A 17,167-nucleotide genomic window follows, 5' to 3' on the forward strand; every position below is an offset into this window, starting at 1 on the left:
ACTTGCAAAATGGTCATGGAAGTTTACCAGCTGAGAAAAAAGTTTACTCACTCAATCCTCTATTATGAGAAGGACAATGAAAAGAACAGAGATCCTATTTTCCTGTCAATTACAGTTGCATGCCAGAGGAAAACAAAGTCGCAAGACTGATTAACTTACTTTACTGCAGATACTATTACATTATAGAGAGATTCAAATGAAGTTCTCTACTTACACAAAGAAAGGGACTGGTTATCTGCAAATAGTTTTCTTAACACTATATTAATATTCCTCAGAATGTAGGGGTTTGATCCTGCACCCAATGAAGTAATTGGAGCCAATGGCAATAAATCACAATGCATGCAGATGAGGCCCTTAATGGTTTACTAAAAAGGTTTCAGTAGAGAAAATTTCAGAGTCAATTTTTTTAGTAACTTTTTACAATTCAATGCAAAGGATGCTGATACAGACAAACAGCTTTTTCTACAAGTTTTCAATTGACATCTTGCAACGAGGTTCTTAAAGAACTCTGGTAAAACAAATCTAAACACTATTTTTCTATCTAATTCAAAAATGCATTTTGGACTGAATACAACAGCAAAATGCAGACAGACAAAAAACTTTCAGGAACTTAAGACAAATAACTAGAAAAACAACGTCATTACTTAAAGGATGCAACAAATCCATGAAGCCTGCCATACTGAATTTCAGGTACTGTTTCACATTTGATCCTGAGAGGGAGCAAGTCCCAAAAGCAACTAACCTTTAAAAAGCCTGTAGAGTTTACAACGGAAAACACCTTAACCATAAGTAAGGTTAAAAAAAACTGTCTTCAATTGGAAAAAAACAACCACCCCCTCTGTAGGTTTCAAAGCCTACAAGAAATAGCTCTTTCACTTTAGATTAATTTAAAACAGAGGCTGGGATTCAGCGGATGTTCATATATCCACAACACAGTAGGGAGAACACAATCACGTGATGGACAAAGATAGTTATAGAAGACATAATACAAAAGAATATTTCTATACAGCCTTTCATATAAACAACATGTATTTCTCTATAAAAAGTGAAATAAAAAAATACAGCTGTCAATATGTGCAGTACAAGTCTGTCTCATCTTACGCTGGGGTTACGTTCCGCAGTCAGCGCGTAAAGCGAAAATCTCGTATAGTCAAAATTACATTGAGTGTAATGGCGGGCAGAATTGCCCACACTACAGAAACAGTATTTAAATTGTTATTTTTCTCTTTTTGGGGGGGACGGGGGTTCTTATTTTTGCTGACCACGTAAAGCTGAAATCGCGCAAGTTAAATGCGCCCAAGATGCGACAGACCTGTACAAGAGGAAAGAAGATTATTGTACACTTTTAAAAACAGTAGGAACAGGTTTAAAAAACTCCCACCCCACTTTAGAACAATGGTGACCAATACCAGCGTCCACATATAATTTTCCAATATTGTTGAGAGCTTTAACCAGAGAAAAAGACAATAACTATATGGACAATTCTTGAAGGAGATGCACTGTTGCAAACACTTTGCAAAAATTCAAATGTACAATGACTGAACCAAAGTGGAATACTGTAGTAGACAAGGAAGAAAACATACAACCTTTTTGAAAAAATGAGCATCTGTATTAGACAGCATGGTAATTAAATTCAATAATTCACACTTATTTTAAGTTAGGTTATTATAAAAATCATATAGAATCCTGCAGAAAGAAAAACATAATAATTATATTTACATAGTCATACATGAATGTCTAACACATTCACATTTGCCAGAAAACTTTATGGTGTCCATACCTGATGTACTTTTAAATCTTCATCTTCAAAATCAGAGATCCATTGCTTTCGTGTTTCTTAATTAGAAGGTATGAAAAAAAGACCTCTCTTTTAGAATGGACATATTGCAAGTAAGTGTTAGATTTGCATCCAAAAACTAATTGAACTAATTCTTCATTTACACGTAAATATTTATAGTTAAAGTATTTTCTATATAACTAAACTCCAGAAAGGTTTAACAAATTCAGCATACATACAAAGGAATGAAAGAAAGGAAGAATGACACACCAAGTCAGATTTTCACCCCACATAAATTGGCATAGTATCACTGAAGTCAATGAAACTATGTTCATTAGATCAGCTGTAGATTTCAACCGATGCTTTTAGACAGACACTCAAAAGCCTCTCTAATAGACAACTTCAAACTACTTGTAAAACACTGCTAATCTCTAAGGACTCAATCTTACAATACTTAAGCAACTGTCTTAACTTTATTTATGTGGGTAGTTCTATTAACCTCATTGGGACTATACACAAATCAAGTCATACAAGCCCACACATAAGTGTTTGTAGGATCAGAGCCTATTTCTATACAGTACAAGTAATATCTGCCTTTACAATATACAAGTTGCCCAAAATGAAAGATTAACATTCCAATCTTAGGGGGAGAGATTTTCAGAGGAACAAGTATAGTTTGGTGCTAAACTGCCCTTTATACCTCTAGAAGTCATCCCAGTAGTTCTAGACTTTTGCATAATCCCTTCAAGCTATGAAGCTTTCCCATAAGCATTGGTTCCTGAACATTTTTACTCAATTCTTTAAAGTTGTACACACCAAAAAAAATGCATGCTGTAGATACTGGAAATTACATTCAAAGCATAAGAATTTCTCTTTTAAACAAAAAGATTTACAAGGCTTACACTACAGTTATTAATTTGCTCTTTTAGGTAGATGAATATTTATTCTACTTTTAACTAACAATTACTGATTACGAGTTGCAAATACTGTTAAAACCATTTATAATGTTCTAATGAGATGCAGCATGCCTTCTCCCATGTTCTTTGTGCGGATTATTTACATAGTGCCCAAAAATGTGCTAGAAAGGAAGGAAGGAGAGGATTTAGAGCTACATTTTTTAGTAATACATAAGGAAAAATAGAGAATCAAGAATATATGTTTGTCTAGTTTCAAGTAACTTTTTTATTTTGCCTGCTCCAGATACCTGCCTTAAACACAGCACTGCATTAAATGAACACTATTTACACAAAATAGCTCTGCTGGTGTTCCCAGATCTAACCCTTCCTGCATTGCTTCACCAGTACTATCCTGCAACTGTCAAATGTGCCATGACTGAACCAGGGAGCGACACTCCCCAGGCACACATCTGTTTGAGCTGCTATACTCTTCCCGTGTGCTCCCTCAAGTGACATCAGAAAGTGGATATTCTCTGCCTACACTTCCTGGTACTGTCTTTGAGAGTCATGAGAGAAGAGGAAGAGAGGAGGCAATTTTCTGTGTATTTTAAGGGGTAGCAGGGAAGTTTTTTCCCCACCTGCTACTTCAGGAGCTGCTTTAAGTGCTTCATGTCTTTCTGGCATGGTTTGGGCAGCCCATCATAGAACAGTTTCTTCCTTTACAAATTGTGCTTGCCCTCCTTGGCTTAAGGGGGCACTTGTCTCCATCTCTATATTTTAATTTTATTTCATAAGAAGCAAAATAAATGTAAAGACCTTAACAGCATCTGTGGTTATAAAAAGTCTAAAATGTGCTCCATGCTTTTTTCTCCTTTAAGAATCCAATGAAAGATTTTACTTTGTGCTTCAGTCCCCACCATCTTCTCCCTTAGCTTATTAGTGCACCAGAAGTACTCAGCCTGATTAAAAAAAATAATCAAATTTCCTTAAAACCGGTGATTACATCTGATGCTAACTTTGTTTAATTTGTATTTACAGCTGTGAATACTCTTGAAGGGTAATTTGATTCTTGATACTAAACTAGATACTGTCCTTAAAATTTCTCAGACTGAAAACTGATTTGAAGCAGTTGAGAAGAAATCTGAAAATATGAAGAAAACGCCTTTGGCTCTGGAAACAAAACTAAATAATACTAATAGGCATCTTAATGATAGTTCTTTGTTATATTGGAAAACAGGATCTAGTTTCTCAACAGTAGTACAGCCTCTAATATCTACACATGGGACACGCTTTTGATGTGCGCCAGAGGCAGGGGGAAAAGAGTAATTAACTCAGTCTGACATTATTACGCTATTAGCAAGAGTTTGATTCTCCTCTCTAGAGCTAAGGATACCTAATAAAAGTTCGGTTCCTAAATCTTCCTAATCTGCTGGTACTAAAACTGTAGTGCTTATGTCTTCTCATGACAGAGCACATGTGATGCAATTGGTCTGCAAAAAATGGAAACATTATGTATAATAAAAATATGTATAACCAGACAATCTAAAGCTACCCATCCATGTTTGACATGGGAAAAAAAAAGTTCCTGCAGAAGGCAAAATTTGTTGCTTTTGCTTTAACTTCTTCAAGTCTGTTTCTAAATAAACTGAGGTTAAAGATCAAAGCATTATTTATTTTTATTATGATAGGGAAAAATCTTTTGGCTTCTTAAATTAGGCATATCGGGATCTTGCAAATATTTATTCACTGTGTTCAATTTTACACATACAAGTAGTCCCACTGGGATTAATTTCATGCCTAGAAGTTTGCAGGATGAGGCCTTAGAGAAATGCATATGGAATGATAAGGGGAGGAGGACCAAACAAGATGATGATGGGATTACTCACATGCATAAAAGTTAAGCACAGGAGTTTAAGATATTTGCAGATCAGGACCTTAGCTTGTAAGCTCTTTGGGCCACGGATCACATCTTGCTGACTTCGTGAACATGATGCACATCTACTGGGCATTGCAAATATCTTTTAGCAATATATTTTATTTTTAAAATGCTGATTCAGGGTTACATTACCCCCAACTTAACTGTGCTATTGGGAAGCAACAAGGGTAGTCAGATCAACCAAATTTCTGCTTTCATCCCTATAGAGCAAAATCCATTAAACATCACAGAGGGATTTGTTTGTTTGAAACTGGAACAAAACATCCCTTTTATTTAGGTAAGGAAAAATTTGGACTATATGTTAAACACCACAGAAATATCATCCTACTAGGAGTTTAACACATTCCTTCCTTGGTCCTCCTACCCCCACTGTACACTTTGTATTGTGTTGAAATTGAAATTAATATATTTGAAAATGTAGAAAACATCCAAAAATATTAAAATAAATAGTATTCTATTATTGTTTAACAGTGCCTGTAATTGTGCTCATTTTTTTCCAAATACTGATGCTTGTCTTTGCAACCTGAATGTTCTTTGAACATAGGGGTGGTTTTGGTTTGGTTAGGTTTTTCTTTGTTAATATATTGTTAGACTGGGTTAAAGGTGGACTCTTGGATGGGGAATGAATGCAGAAAGCACAATAAAAGGATGCTGAGGTCAACTATCCTTTAGGGCTGAGGGCCTTTTTCTTTAAATGTAACACTTGTCCTTTACTATCAAGTTCAGCTGATGTAATTACATACAAATGATGGGGGAGGAGGGTTTAAAAAAGTGTATTGTTTATATGGCTCAGGTGTGAGCACAAGAGCAGCATTCATAAATCAGATGGTGTCACAGAAATTCTCCCTGAAAAAATGGTTTCTAGTATGTTAACTGTAGGCTTGATCCAAAGACCACTGAAGTCATTTGATCACTTCTTAACTTTCTAATTTTATAATAGTACGTGTATATGTTGACAGGGACGGGGGAAGAATGGTAATTAAAACATATTCTTAGGTAGTGGAATGAAATTCAGACAGTTGAACAGCCTGCAATGGGGACTTCAAAAGATAGCGTTTCATGTCTCTGCACTGGATTTGACCCTAGCCCTGCTATGTGCTAATGGCATTGGAAATAATGCCAAAGAAATTTGTTGGGTTCGAGGGTTTTTTGTTTTATTTTTTAGTATTCTAAAGGCTTGATCTGAACTACTTTTAAATCTCATCTTCTTTACTGTATGCAAGGCCATGTAGAAGAAAACACACTTCACACCTTCTGTTTTTGTTTTTTTCATTTTATTAAAGTAATCCCTATAGCAGAAGTATTTTTTAACTTAGTTATGCTAGTCTTAAATCCTCCTAAGCAAGAAATACTTTACACTTGTTATCAAAAATGGATAGACAGCATGGATGTTTCTCTGCTTTTGTTCTGAGGCAAAAAAATGATTTTCCAGTTTCTCTCTTTGTTTATATATTTGTATTAGGGCTGTCAAGCGATTCAAAAAATTAATCGTGATTAATTGTGCAATTAAAAAAATCAACTGCATGATTAATTGCACTGTTAAATAATAACAATACCATTTATTAAAAGATTTTTGGATGTTTTCTACATTTTCAAATATATTAATTTCAATTTTAAACACACAATACAACGTATTTCCCCTCCCCTCCAAAAGTTTGACCCCTTCTGCCTTATCCCCTCCAACCTGTCTATTGCAGCTGTCTTTTCCCCATCTGTAGCTCCTTGTCCTAGGCCCTTTCTCCTTGCCTATCCAGTCCAAGGCTTCACATCCTAGTCCCAATCTTCTTGTCCAGTCAGTCCTAGTCTCCCTCCTCATACAATCTAAATCTCTCTTCCCATCACACCCCTATTCTCTTCCCCCACTGTTTCTTAGTGACTGTCTCCTGGACCAGCCTGTCCCAGTGTCCCCGCTCCCCTTCAGCTCCTCATCCAATCTCAATGACCCCATCCGCACAACCAACCAGTTCCCAGAAGCCCATCCTCCATCCCCTCCCAGTCTTAATCTCCATGCCCAACCAGTCCCAGTCTCCATTACCCCCACTATCCTCAATCCCAGCTTCTCTCCCTCACTCCCTCCTGTCCCAGTTTCACCAAACAATTTGTCCCAATTTACTCCTTACCTTCCCCCCTGTACAGCTTTTGTTCCCTCTGCATTCAAATCAGACTGCTTCCTCCTCCATCCTGTCTGAGTGCTATATGGGGGGAGGGGTCCCTACAAGCACAGGAGAGACAAGCTTCCCACTCTGATTCTCAGTATCCAGCAGCACCTAGGCCCAGAGCAGCCATTAGAGGGAGTGTCCTGCTTAGCCTGCATAGCCCTGAGCTGGAATATGCTCTATGAGGATGGACTAGGGCCCAATCAAAGTCATGGCCATGAAAAACAAGTCAAGAACGTGAAATTGGGTCTCCCCCCATGAAATCTAGTCTTCTATGTGCTTTTACTCTATACCATACAGATTTCACAGGGAGACCAATGTTTCTCAAACTGAGGGATCCTGACCCAAAAGGGAGTTGCGGGGAATCCACGCGATTAACTCAAAAAAATTAACTGCAATTAATCATAATTTCAATCTCACTGTTAAACAATAGAATACCAACTGAAACGTATTAAATGTATTAAATACTTTGCATGTTTCTCTACATTTTCATATATATTGTATTGTGTTGTAATTGAAATCAAAGTGTGTCTTATTTTTATTATAAATATTTGCACTGTAAAAACAACAAACAAAAGAAATAGCATTTTTCAATTCACCTCATACAAGTTCCGTAGTGCAATCTCTGTCGTGAAAGTGCAATTTACAAATGTAGTTTTTTTTGTTACATAACTGCACTCAAAAGCAAAACCATGTAAAAAACTTTAGCGCCTACAAGCCCACTCAGTCCTACTTCTTGTTCAACCAATCACTAAGACAAAGAAGTTTTTTTTTTTTTTTTTACTTTTGAAGGAGACAATGGGGCCCTCTTATTTACAATGTCACCCAGAAAGTGAGAAAAGGCATTTGCATGGCACTTTTGTAGCTAGCATTGCAAGATACTTATGTGCCAGATATGCTAAACATTCATATGCCCCTGCATGCTTTGGCCACCATTCCAGAGGACATGTGTCCATGCTCATGACGCTCGCTAAAAAAATAATATGTTAATTACATTTGTGACTGAACTCTTTGGGGGAGTATTGTATGTCCCCTACCCTGTTTTACCCGTATTCTGCCATATATTTCATGTTATAGCAGTCTTGGGTGATGACCCAGCACGTTGTTCATTCTAAGAACACTTTCACTGCAGATTTCACAAAACACAAAGAAGGTACCAATGTGAGATTTCTAAAGATATCTACAGCACTCAACCCAAGGTTTAAGAATCTGAAGTGCCTTCCAAAATCTCAGAGGGACGATGTGTGGAGCATGCTTTCAGAAGTCTTAAAAGAGCAACACTTCAATGCAGAAACTATAGAATCCGAACTACCGAAAAAGAAAATCAACCTTCTGCTGGTGGCATCTGACTCAGATAATGAAAATGAACATGCATTGGTCCACACTGCTTTGGATTGTTATCAGGTAGAACTGGTCATTTGCATGGACGCACATCCCCCGGAATGGTGGTTAAAGCATGAAGGGACTTATGAATCTTTAGCGTATCTGGCACGTAAATATCTTGTGACACCAGCTACAACAGTGCCATGAGAGAACGCCTGTTCTTACTTTCAGGTGACGCTGTAAACAAGATGCATGCAGCATTATCTCCAGCAAATGCAAAAAACTTGTCTGTCCGAGTGATTGGCTGAACAAGAAGTAGGTCTGAGTGGCTCTAAAATTTTACATTGTTTTATTTTTGAATGCAGTTTTTTTGTACATAATTCCACATTTATAAATTCAACTTTCATGATTAAAAGATTGCACTATAGTACTTGTATTAGGTGAATTGAAAAATACTATTTCTTTTGTTGTTTTTTTTTTTTTTACAGTGTAAATACTTGTAATCAAAAATGAATATAAAGTGAGCACTGTACACTTTGTATTCTGTGTTGTAATTGAAATCAATACATTTGAAAATGTAGAAAAAATCAAAAAATATTTAAATAAATGGTATTCTATTATTAATAGCGCGATTAATCGAGATTTATTTTCTTAATTGCTTGTCAGCCCTAATGATAATCAAAAAAAACGTTCATGCTTTTTAAAAAAAGGCATACTAACCCATCCAGTAGTACCACTGTAAAAAATATTTTCTGGGGTGAAGACATCTGATGTCTTCAGTCTTATGCTGCATGCATATTAAAAACAAATTTATATTTCTAAAACAACACGTATAGTAATACAGCATTTTTATTTTGCTTTTGAAGACAGTAATTACAGTACATGTATTTACCTGTGGTTTTTTGACATAGTGTGGCCTTCTGCAATTAAAAACCAAAAAGAGAAGAGTCAGAAGAACCTTAGAATAGTTTAAGTTATTTTGCAAGACACTTATTTACTTGGCTTATTTATTTATAAGGGCCCTGATTCTGTAAAGTACTATTCAACCTCAATTCCCAACAGCTTTTGGTTGCAGTCAAAGAGATTATTGAACTACAAAGCACTGAATATCCTGGGATCATCTTACTTGAAGCACTTTCTCACACTTACTGCTACTGTTGAAATCAAAAAGACACACAAGCTGCAGCTACCTTGGTATATCAGAGAGCTAAGGAGAGGGCATTCTCTTTGGGTCCCTCAAGACTAAAAGTTCACTCTTCTTTCCTTTAAATCTACCCAGTTCAAAAAATCCAGATTTGTTGACCTTCAAGACACTTCACACAGCCCACCTTTTAGAACAGGCATTTGGGAGAAGACTGAAGGTTTGGTTTCTTCGAATGTTTGTAATATATGTTTGCTGAAGGGGCCAATATTTGTTTTTTGGAGTGGAGCAGAAAGAGAGGGAAAAAGGAAACATGTAATATAATTTCCACAACAATAAGGGAGGAAGAGATTGAGCCTAGCATGTGCACACTTAGGCTGTGCCTACACGAGAGACCTTACAGCAGCAGAGCTGTATCGATGCATCTGTGCTGCTGTAAGATCTTTCGTGTAGCTGCTCTATGTCAGTGGGAGAGAGTTCTCTCATTGGCATCATTAAACCATGTCCAATGAGCGGCGGTAGCTATGTCAGTTCTCTCACCAACATAGTGCTGTGCACTCTACCACTTATGTCAGTGAAACTTATGTCATTCAGGGGGTGTATTTTCACACCCCTGAGTGACCTAAATTTTACAGACAGAAGTGATAGTGTAGACATGTTCTTAGAGACAACTCAGATTGAAATAAAGGAATGACAATGTCTTTACAATCTCTACAAAACAATGCATGTAAATAATGCTAGAGGTGGGACCCCAGGGCAGAACTTGGCCAACTGCTGTCATTTTACCACAAGTATACTTTAAAGTCAACAGATATACTGAAAAGGTATTGTTAAAAGAGCTTCAAACTGTATTCTCTCAGCAATATTTTTTCGGCCGCTGAGCTTATCTGTCACTATGAAATGGAGAACTATTTCTCTTTGATTGTATCCCACAAATATTCTTTGGAACAGCAAGCTTAAATTAAGGAAATCATACCATGCAAGAGAGTTATTAGATACCTTATGTAATTTTTCCTTCCATTCGTTAATGCTTTTTTCTGACATATCACCCCATAGCTGTGGTCCTAGATATAACAAAACAGAAATTACTACAAACATTTTGCATACATTACAATATAAGTCTATGTTGAATAATCCCTCTGTATTCAAGGAGTGTGTGAGAGGCAATGAAAATACCATCAAAACCAAACTACACCTGCAAGTCATTTATGTTGTGTGTTGGCCAGCAATTTATATGAAAGTGACTTCTTTAATGCAGTTCTATGTTTGAGATTAAATTGAATACAGTCAGTAAATTCAAAGTTAATTTCCTTAATAACATAACTCAGCTCCATTGCATGTTATGGTCCTGATCCTACAAAGACCTAAGCAAGCAGCTAACTTTATATGTAAGTAGTCCCATTAAATGCACCAAGCCTATGTGGAGTGTACAGCAACTCAGATGTTTAAGTCTTCAAAGATCTGTGTTTCCTATAAGGTGTAAATAGATGTTACAAAAACCAGACACATTACCAGCCACTGCAAATTCACACATTCCAAGTGGCAAAAATGTAAACACAAAAAATCCAATGCTAATCCTTAACTCTTGAAAATATATTTAATCATATTAAGATTGTAAAAGCCTTTAAAAACGCACACCCTAAATTCTGGACCTGGGACTACATAATAGTTGGTATTTTTGTAGAATTCTACATATGCGTACAATAGTTAAGTTAACCTTGTTAAGGCACTTAGGTATCAATCCTCATTTGACAGGCAGGAAGCTATAGCAGAACAGTTCTTGGCTCCAAGTAACATGTTCAAACCATTAGAGGATAATGCCTATTAAATTGCAGACCACATGACATTTTAGAGAGGTCTCAGCCTTTTAGGTTAGAATCTCCTATTGCTTAAAATGCTATTTTAAGGAATTCTTACCAATGGGTGTATCGTAAGTCAATGATTCCATAGAGACAAGTATATCATCTTCAAAGGGATAATTGTACTATTAAAAAAAGAGACCATTTTACCAGTTAGAAATTATTGGTTAAATTTCTAACAGCAGAGGTTTTACATAAAGTTCAAAGCCACATTTTCATAAGCTTGTTAAGACTGAAACACACACACACACAGACTTTTACTTTAAAGTATTTTAAAGTCTGTAATCTGACAATACCCACTTTAACTTTAGATGAAATACATTTTTAAAAAGACTATAAATACTGCTGTTCCAGGGCACAAGCCAAACACTAATTGACAGGTGTTTAGGAGTAAATGTGCACCATGGACAAGGTATCTGGTAACTGTCCTTTGCAGGGCTTCTTTCACCTTCCTCTGAAGTAACTGGGTTTGGACATCGATAGACTGAGAATCTGACTAGAGGGACTACTGGTCCGATCTCCTATGGCAATACAGCCTAGAGGGGACTGACAAGATGAGAAAAAGCATTTACCATCATCATTATCTAAACGTTATTACCAAGACACTCAACGGCATTTTAAAAAATACTGCATAAATATTTTTAAAGTTTATAAATAAAGATGAAGACCAAACAAAATTACTTTGGGAATTTCCATCTCTAAGGCGCTGGATGTATTCCACGGGAGCCACCACTTTCCCTGTCAACAAGGTGGAAGCTGCAATAACTTGCTTGTTACCAGTGAGATCGCTGCCACATAAAATACCCCTGAGCTACAATCTTCCTAAAATTAACCCCCCAAACCAAACTTAGAGATGTAAGCAAAAGGCACCCGATCTCACGGGGAGACGCACCCGTGCGCTTTCCAGACTTCCGCGGGACTGGCTGGGGTCAGCACCTTTGCGAAGTGACCCAGTCCCAGGCTAGTTAAGCGACTGACAACAGATGTAGAAGCCCAGCTTTATGCACAGCCACATTGCAAAGTTGCGCCTAAAGTCTTACACCTTTGAGCGCCCGCCCCCGGCCCGGGCTGCTGATTTCGATGACGGGGGGCGGGTAGGCAGGGCCTGGCCAGCGGCTGGAGCAGCGCGTCTGGCCACCCCGAGCGAGCCATCTGCGACACCCCCACCCCGCGCGAGCCGCCCCGGGGCCTTGGGCGCGCGACTCCCCGGCAGGCCCAGGCCAGGCGTTGACCGGGGCCGGGGAACGCCGGCTAACGACGGCGCGCCGGGGGTGACCGAAGCCCGCCCCGCCTCCCTTCTCTATGATCCGCTGCAGGCAATCCACGAACCGCGCGTGGCTGAGGGGCGCTCAGCCGTCTCCTCACGCCTCATGGCGGGCGCTCCGCGCCCCGCCGCTTACCCCGTATGGATTGTGCGCTCCCCAGTTCCGTCGAGCTTCCTAGCGCCGATTCAAAACTTTCGCGCCGCCTCTCCCGCAGCCCCTGACAGCCGGTATTGGCGGTTGCGCCAGTGTCTTCTTTATTCCAGAACAGCGAATCAGGTGATATGCCAGAGGTCAATGTTTTTTGTCAATTGGCTATCGAGCTCGGAATTCCCGCCCCCTTACTTATTGTGTCCCGCCCATCTCCGTCTCAGAGCTCTCTAATTGGGACGTCGGGCTCGTAAAGGATGAGGAGTTAGAAAAAAGGAGAAAAGGTCCTACCTACCACACCGGCCAGCGCTGATTTCCTATTGGGAGGTGACATGCGGGTGGCCGGCTATTGTCCCTGCGGCCTGAAGTATTTTTTTTTAAAATCCCAGCTGTCCCAGACATGGAGAGAAAAGGAGAGGTTAGTTCGCCTCCTTTGCATAGCGGGTCTGGAGCTCTGATCGTCAAACCCTTTGTATGCCCAAGATCCCGTTTTGAAATTTAAGGGAACCTAGAGTCTATGCCACCCAGGGCCGGTGCAACCATTTAGGTGCCCTAGGCAGTCGCCTAGGGCGCTGGGATTTTGGGGGGCCCCATTTTTCTATTGGCAGGCGACCAAGTCTTGTGGCTGCACTGGTCGCGGCCGCATTTAGGCAAGGGAAGCTGGGCAGGGGAGTGTGGGAGCGCTGCCTGGAGCAGTAAGCGGGGGCGGCACACCAGGGGAATCCCCGCCCCCGCTCACCCCTTGCCGCCTCTCCTCTCCCTTGAACGCCGTGGCTGCCTTCACTTCTCCTGCTCCCAGGCTTTGGCGTCTAAGCTCATTGGGCCGCAGGCCTGGAGGAGCAGGAGAAGTGAAGCAGCCACGGCGGCGTGCATCGGGGAGGAGGAGGGGTAGGGTGAGCTGCTTCCACTTCTCGGCCTTCTCCAGGGCTTGCGGCACCAAATCAGCTTAGGTGCCGCAAAGCCTGAGTCAGTGGATAGAAGTGAGCGCGACGGCGTACTTGGGGTGCTCATGCCGAGAACAGGGGGAGTGGGGCACGAGGGTTACCTCAGGGCGGAGGGTGGTGTGGAGAGCTGTTGCAGAGGGGGGGCGCCTCAGGGCAGAGAGGAGGAGCTGCTGCGGAGGGGTGGGCTTGGGGATGGGGGAGGGAGCAAGATGGAAGTTTCGCCTAGGGCGCGAAACATCCTTGCACCAGCCCTGATGCCACCCCTTCCCCAAAGCCCTGCCCCCTCACTCCGTCCCCCTCGCTTGCTCTCTCCCACCCTCGCTCTCTCTCACCAGGCTGGGCCAAGGGGCTGGGGTTCAGAAGTGGGTGCTGGCTCTGGGCTGGGGGGTTTGCAGTGTGAGAGGGGGCTCCGGGCTGAACCTGGGGCAGGGGGTTGGGGTGTAGGGGAGTGATGGATGCAAGCTCTGAGAGGAAATTTGAGTACAGAAGGGGGCTCTGGGCTGGGGCAGTGTGTTGAGGTGCAGGAGGGCGGTACAAAGTGCTGGCTCTGGGAGGGGGTCAGGTCTGGGACAGAGGAGGTGCAGCTAGAGTAAAAGTGGGTCTTCAGTTTGTCCCTGGGAATAAGGAAAGGGAAAGAGCGGGAGGGAAGGAAAGAAAGGCGTGAAGCCCACACCATCTGTCATAAACAGATAGCTAAGGGTTAATGTTTCTTTTACCTGTAAAGGGTTAACAAAGGGAACCAAACACCTGACCAGAGGACCAATCAGGAAACCGGATTTTTCAAAGCTCAGGGGAGGGAATGTTTGGGTCTGTGTCTTTGTCTGCCTCTCGGCTATGAGAGGGGGCTTTCTATCTTCAAGCTTCTAATCTTCAGTTTCAAAGTTGTGAGTACAAAGGTAGAAAAAACAATAGGCTGTTATTGGGGTTTTTTTTGTATTTACAGGGGGAAGAGTGGGAGGGAAGGAAAGAAAGGCGTGAAGCCCACACCATCACAGTACTGGCATCCTCCTAGTAACCCTAATTATTGTACCTCAGCCAAAGAAACAGAAACTGTTGCTCATGTGGTTGCCTTGATCACATGAAAAGGCAGTATTCTCACTGCTGGATTTAGGGGCAGGCGATCACTGGGGTGCTAGGCTTGCTGTTTTTGTTGTTAGTGACAAAAGGGAAAATAGAATGTTTGAAGTAAAATGTATCAGGTATTCTGTATGTGGATTAATTTTTCACTAACCTCCTAGAATGTTCTGGACTTTTGTAGAATCTCATGGAACTTTCCAGACTTCCTGAGAACTATATTTTCCTCGAACCTCCTGGAATGCTGTCAGCCACGTCCTTGCGGGTATATAAGGAGTAGGGCAGTGCCAGTCAGTGAGATATAAGAACAAAGTGAAGTGAAGTGAGAGCCTGGCTGCGATATCGTGAACCGTGTTTATTGTGTAATTGCAAAAGTGTACTTGTTTAAGACTTGAATAGTTTAAGTAGTGACTAATAAAGAACATATTTAATGAGATGCCGGAATATCTATCGACATCCTAGCTATGCAGCTGTGAAAAAGAAGTACTATTACTTCTTTTGCCATACTTTACATATAACATTTGATGACTTTCTAAGACTGTGGTACATAGACTTTTGCTCTCCCTCATAGTGTCTGTTTTCTTCCATAGAAAATAAAAGATGCCTACGAAGAAGCCTTCAGGAGCTCAGTATAAGAAGCGTAAAGCTCAATTGCAATCTAATTTGTAGCAAGGAGCAAATTTGATGGAGAAAATACAGACTGGGCTTTAGGCAGTAGTGATCATCTCAGTGCAGAAGAAAATTATAGAATGCTAATTACTAAGGAATTAGAAGATTTACCTGAAAATAAGGAATGGAATGGTGACGAAAGTGTTGGAGAATCATCCAGTCTTCCTGGCAGTATAAAGGAGAGTAATGATGAAGAGTGTGGCTCACATGAAGAGGAAAGTAATGATATTGATCATACAATTTTGAACCGGCTGGGCCAAATCGAGAATATGACATTTCCAGTAAATGACAAGAAGCAACACTTCACAAAATCACGAGTGCTCGACAATGGTGAGAAACTGAATTGACATTGGCTAATTTACTCAAAATCAACTGACAAAGTGTTCTGGTTTTGTTGCAAAATATTTGACAAGGATGCCAAATTGTTGCTTGAGCTTTCCACGTACAATTATTGGCATAACTTAGCTGATGCTCAGAAGCAACATGAAAAGTCACCCAGACATTTTATGGACTACTATTCCAAATGGATGGCAGTCGAGTCCAGGCTCAAGCTGAATAAATGCATATACACACATACCCAGCACATTATTAATGTAGAAACCCTGCACTGGAGAAAATGTGCTCAAGTATCTGATCTCAATTACCCTCTTCCTTGCAAGAATAATTTGGCTTTCCAGGGCTCATCAGATATGTTGTTCACTGAACATCAGAGTAATTTCCTCAGTTTGGTACAGCACCTGGGGAAATACAAAAAGGTCATGTGGGAGCACCTACATCGAGTAGTTTGTAAAGAAACTATGGACCATTACTGCAGCAAAACAATTAAAAACAAATTGATTGATCATATGGCAAGGAAGGTGCTTGATAACATATTGACGCAGCTCAGCAAAGTGATTTGCATTCCGGACATTATTCACAGTGAAAAGATGTCATTTACAATAAGATTTGTTGATGAGGAGGATTGCTGTATCCAAGTAAAGGAACACTTTATCTGTTTCTGGTCTGTGGACAACTCTACTTGAAAAAGCCTAACAGGACTGTTTAAGAATGTTTTTGAATGAGAATAAAATAAAGCTTCAACATGTAGAGAAGAAACAGTGGTGTCCAGGCAAAGATCCTTGCGGTGAATCCAAGAGCTTTCTTCATGCCTTGTGGCTGCCTTTCCTTCAATCTGGCTGTGTCAAAATCTTCTTTTGATTCAGAATCTCTCTGTGCAGTGCTGCAAAGGATGTACCTCCCATTTTCAGCATCAAGTATCAGGTGGAAGATCCTCATAGACAACGTTACAAGTCTGACAATGAAGCCGCTAAGTGACACTTGCTGGGAGAGCTGTTTTGACAGCATAAGGCCAGTGAGGTACCAAATGACCGAGGTTTATGATGCCCTGATGGAACTTACACAGTTGAGTAAAGCAAAGACCAAAATCTGACCCGAGGTGCAAAGCCTGGCAAACCAGATCACTGGCTTCAAATTTCTGGTCTCAGTTGTGGTTTGGCACAATATCTTGTTCCAAGTAAACTTTGTCAGCAAGGCATTACTAACTCAGTCTATGGACATCGCAACCACTACTCCTTTGATGAGAAACTGCCTTGATTTCGTTTTGGCCTATAGAAACAACGGATTTGAAGATGCCATCACTGTTGCCAAAGAAATGGTGAAAAAGTTAGGACTTGAGTCTGACAGAGATAAATCATGCATGCAAATCATGCATCAAAGTCATGAAATGGGCTACAAATTCAATAAAAATAAGGTATTAAAAAGTTTAACAAATGGGGGAGGGAGGCACCTAGGGTACCATTTGGTCCCACCAGCCTTGGCAGACTTTACCATTTATTCTGGTCATTTTTATAAACTCCTGACTCATTCAGTACACAGGATGGACAATGCTCTGGAGGTGTTTGGACATTGTATATGTGTCCCCACTTGCAGTTTGCCAGCTCTTGGAGTGCCAGACTGAGCCTCAGGGAGTTCTACCGAGCA

The 17,167-nt window shown here is 40.5% G+C and overlaps 1 protein-coding gene across 2 annotated transcripts in view; it reads right to left on the reverse strand.

The window, feature by feature from the left end:
* Positions 1-12,314, reverse strand: part of HJURP (Holliday junction recognition protein) — a 36,252-nt gene extending 23,938 nt beyond the window's left edge. Inside the window, exons 1-5 of one of the 2 annotated variants that reach the window (XM_075072624.1) lie at positions 11,981-12,314; positions 11,147-11,213; positions 10,229-10,293; positions 8,981-9,008; positions 1,781-1,836 (exon numbers count right to left, since the gene is read on the reverse strand). In XM_075072624.1, coding sequence (XP_074928725.1) covers positions 1,781-1,836; positions 8,981-9,008; positions 10,229-10,293; positions 11,147-11,177 — 180 coding nt within the window. In that variant the 5' untranslated portion in view covers positions 11,178-11,213; positions 11,981-12,314. The other variant, XM_075072623.1, reaches the window with a different exon arrangement.
* Between the last annotated feature and the right edge of the window lie 4,853 nt (positions 12,315-17,167).

The sequence above is a fragment of the Chelonoidis abingdonii genome, chromosome 1, assembly GCF_003597395.2.
Source record: "Chelonoidis abingdonii isolate Lonesome George chromosome 1, CheloAbing_2.0, whole genome shotgun sequence".
In the NCBI taxonomy this organism is placed as follows: Eukaryota; Metazoa; Chordata; order Testudines; family Testudinidae; genus Chelonoidis; species Chelonoidis abingdonii.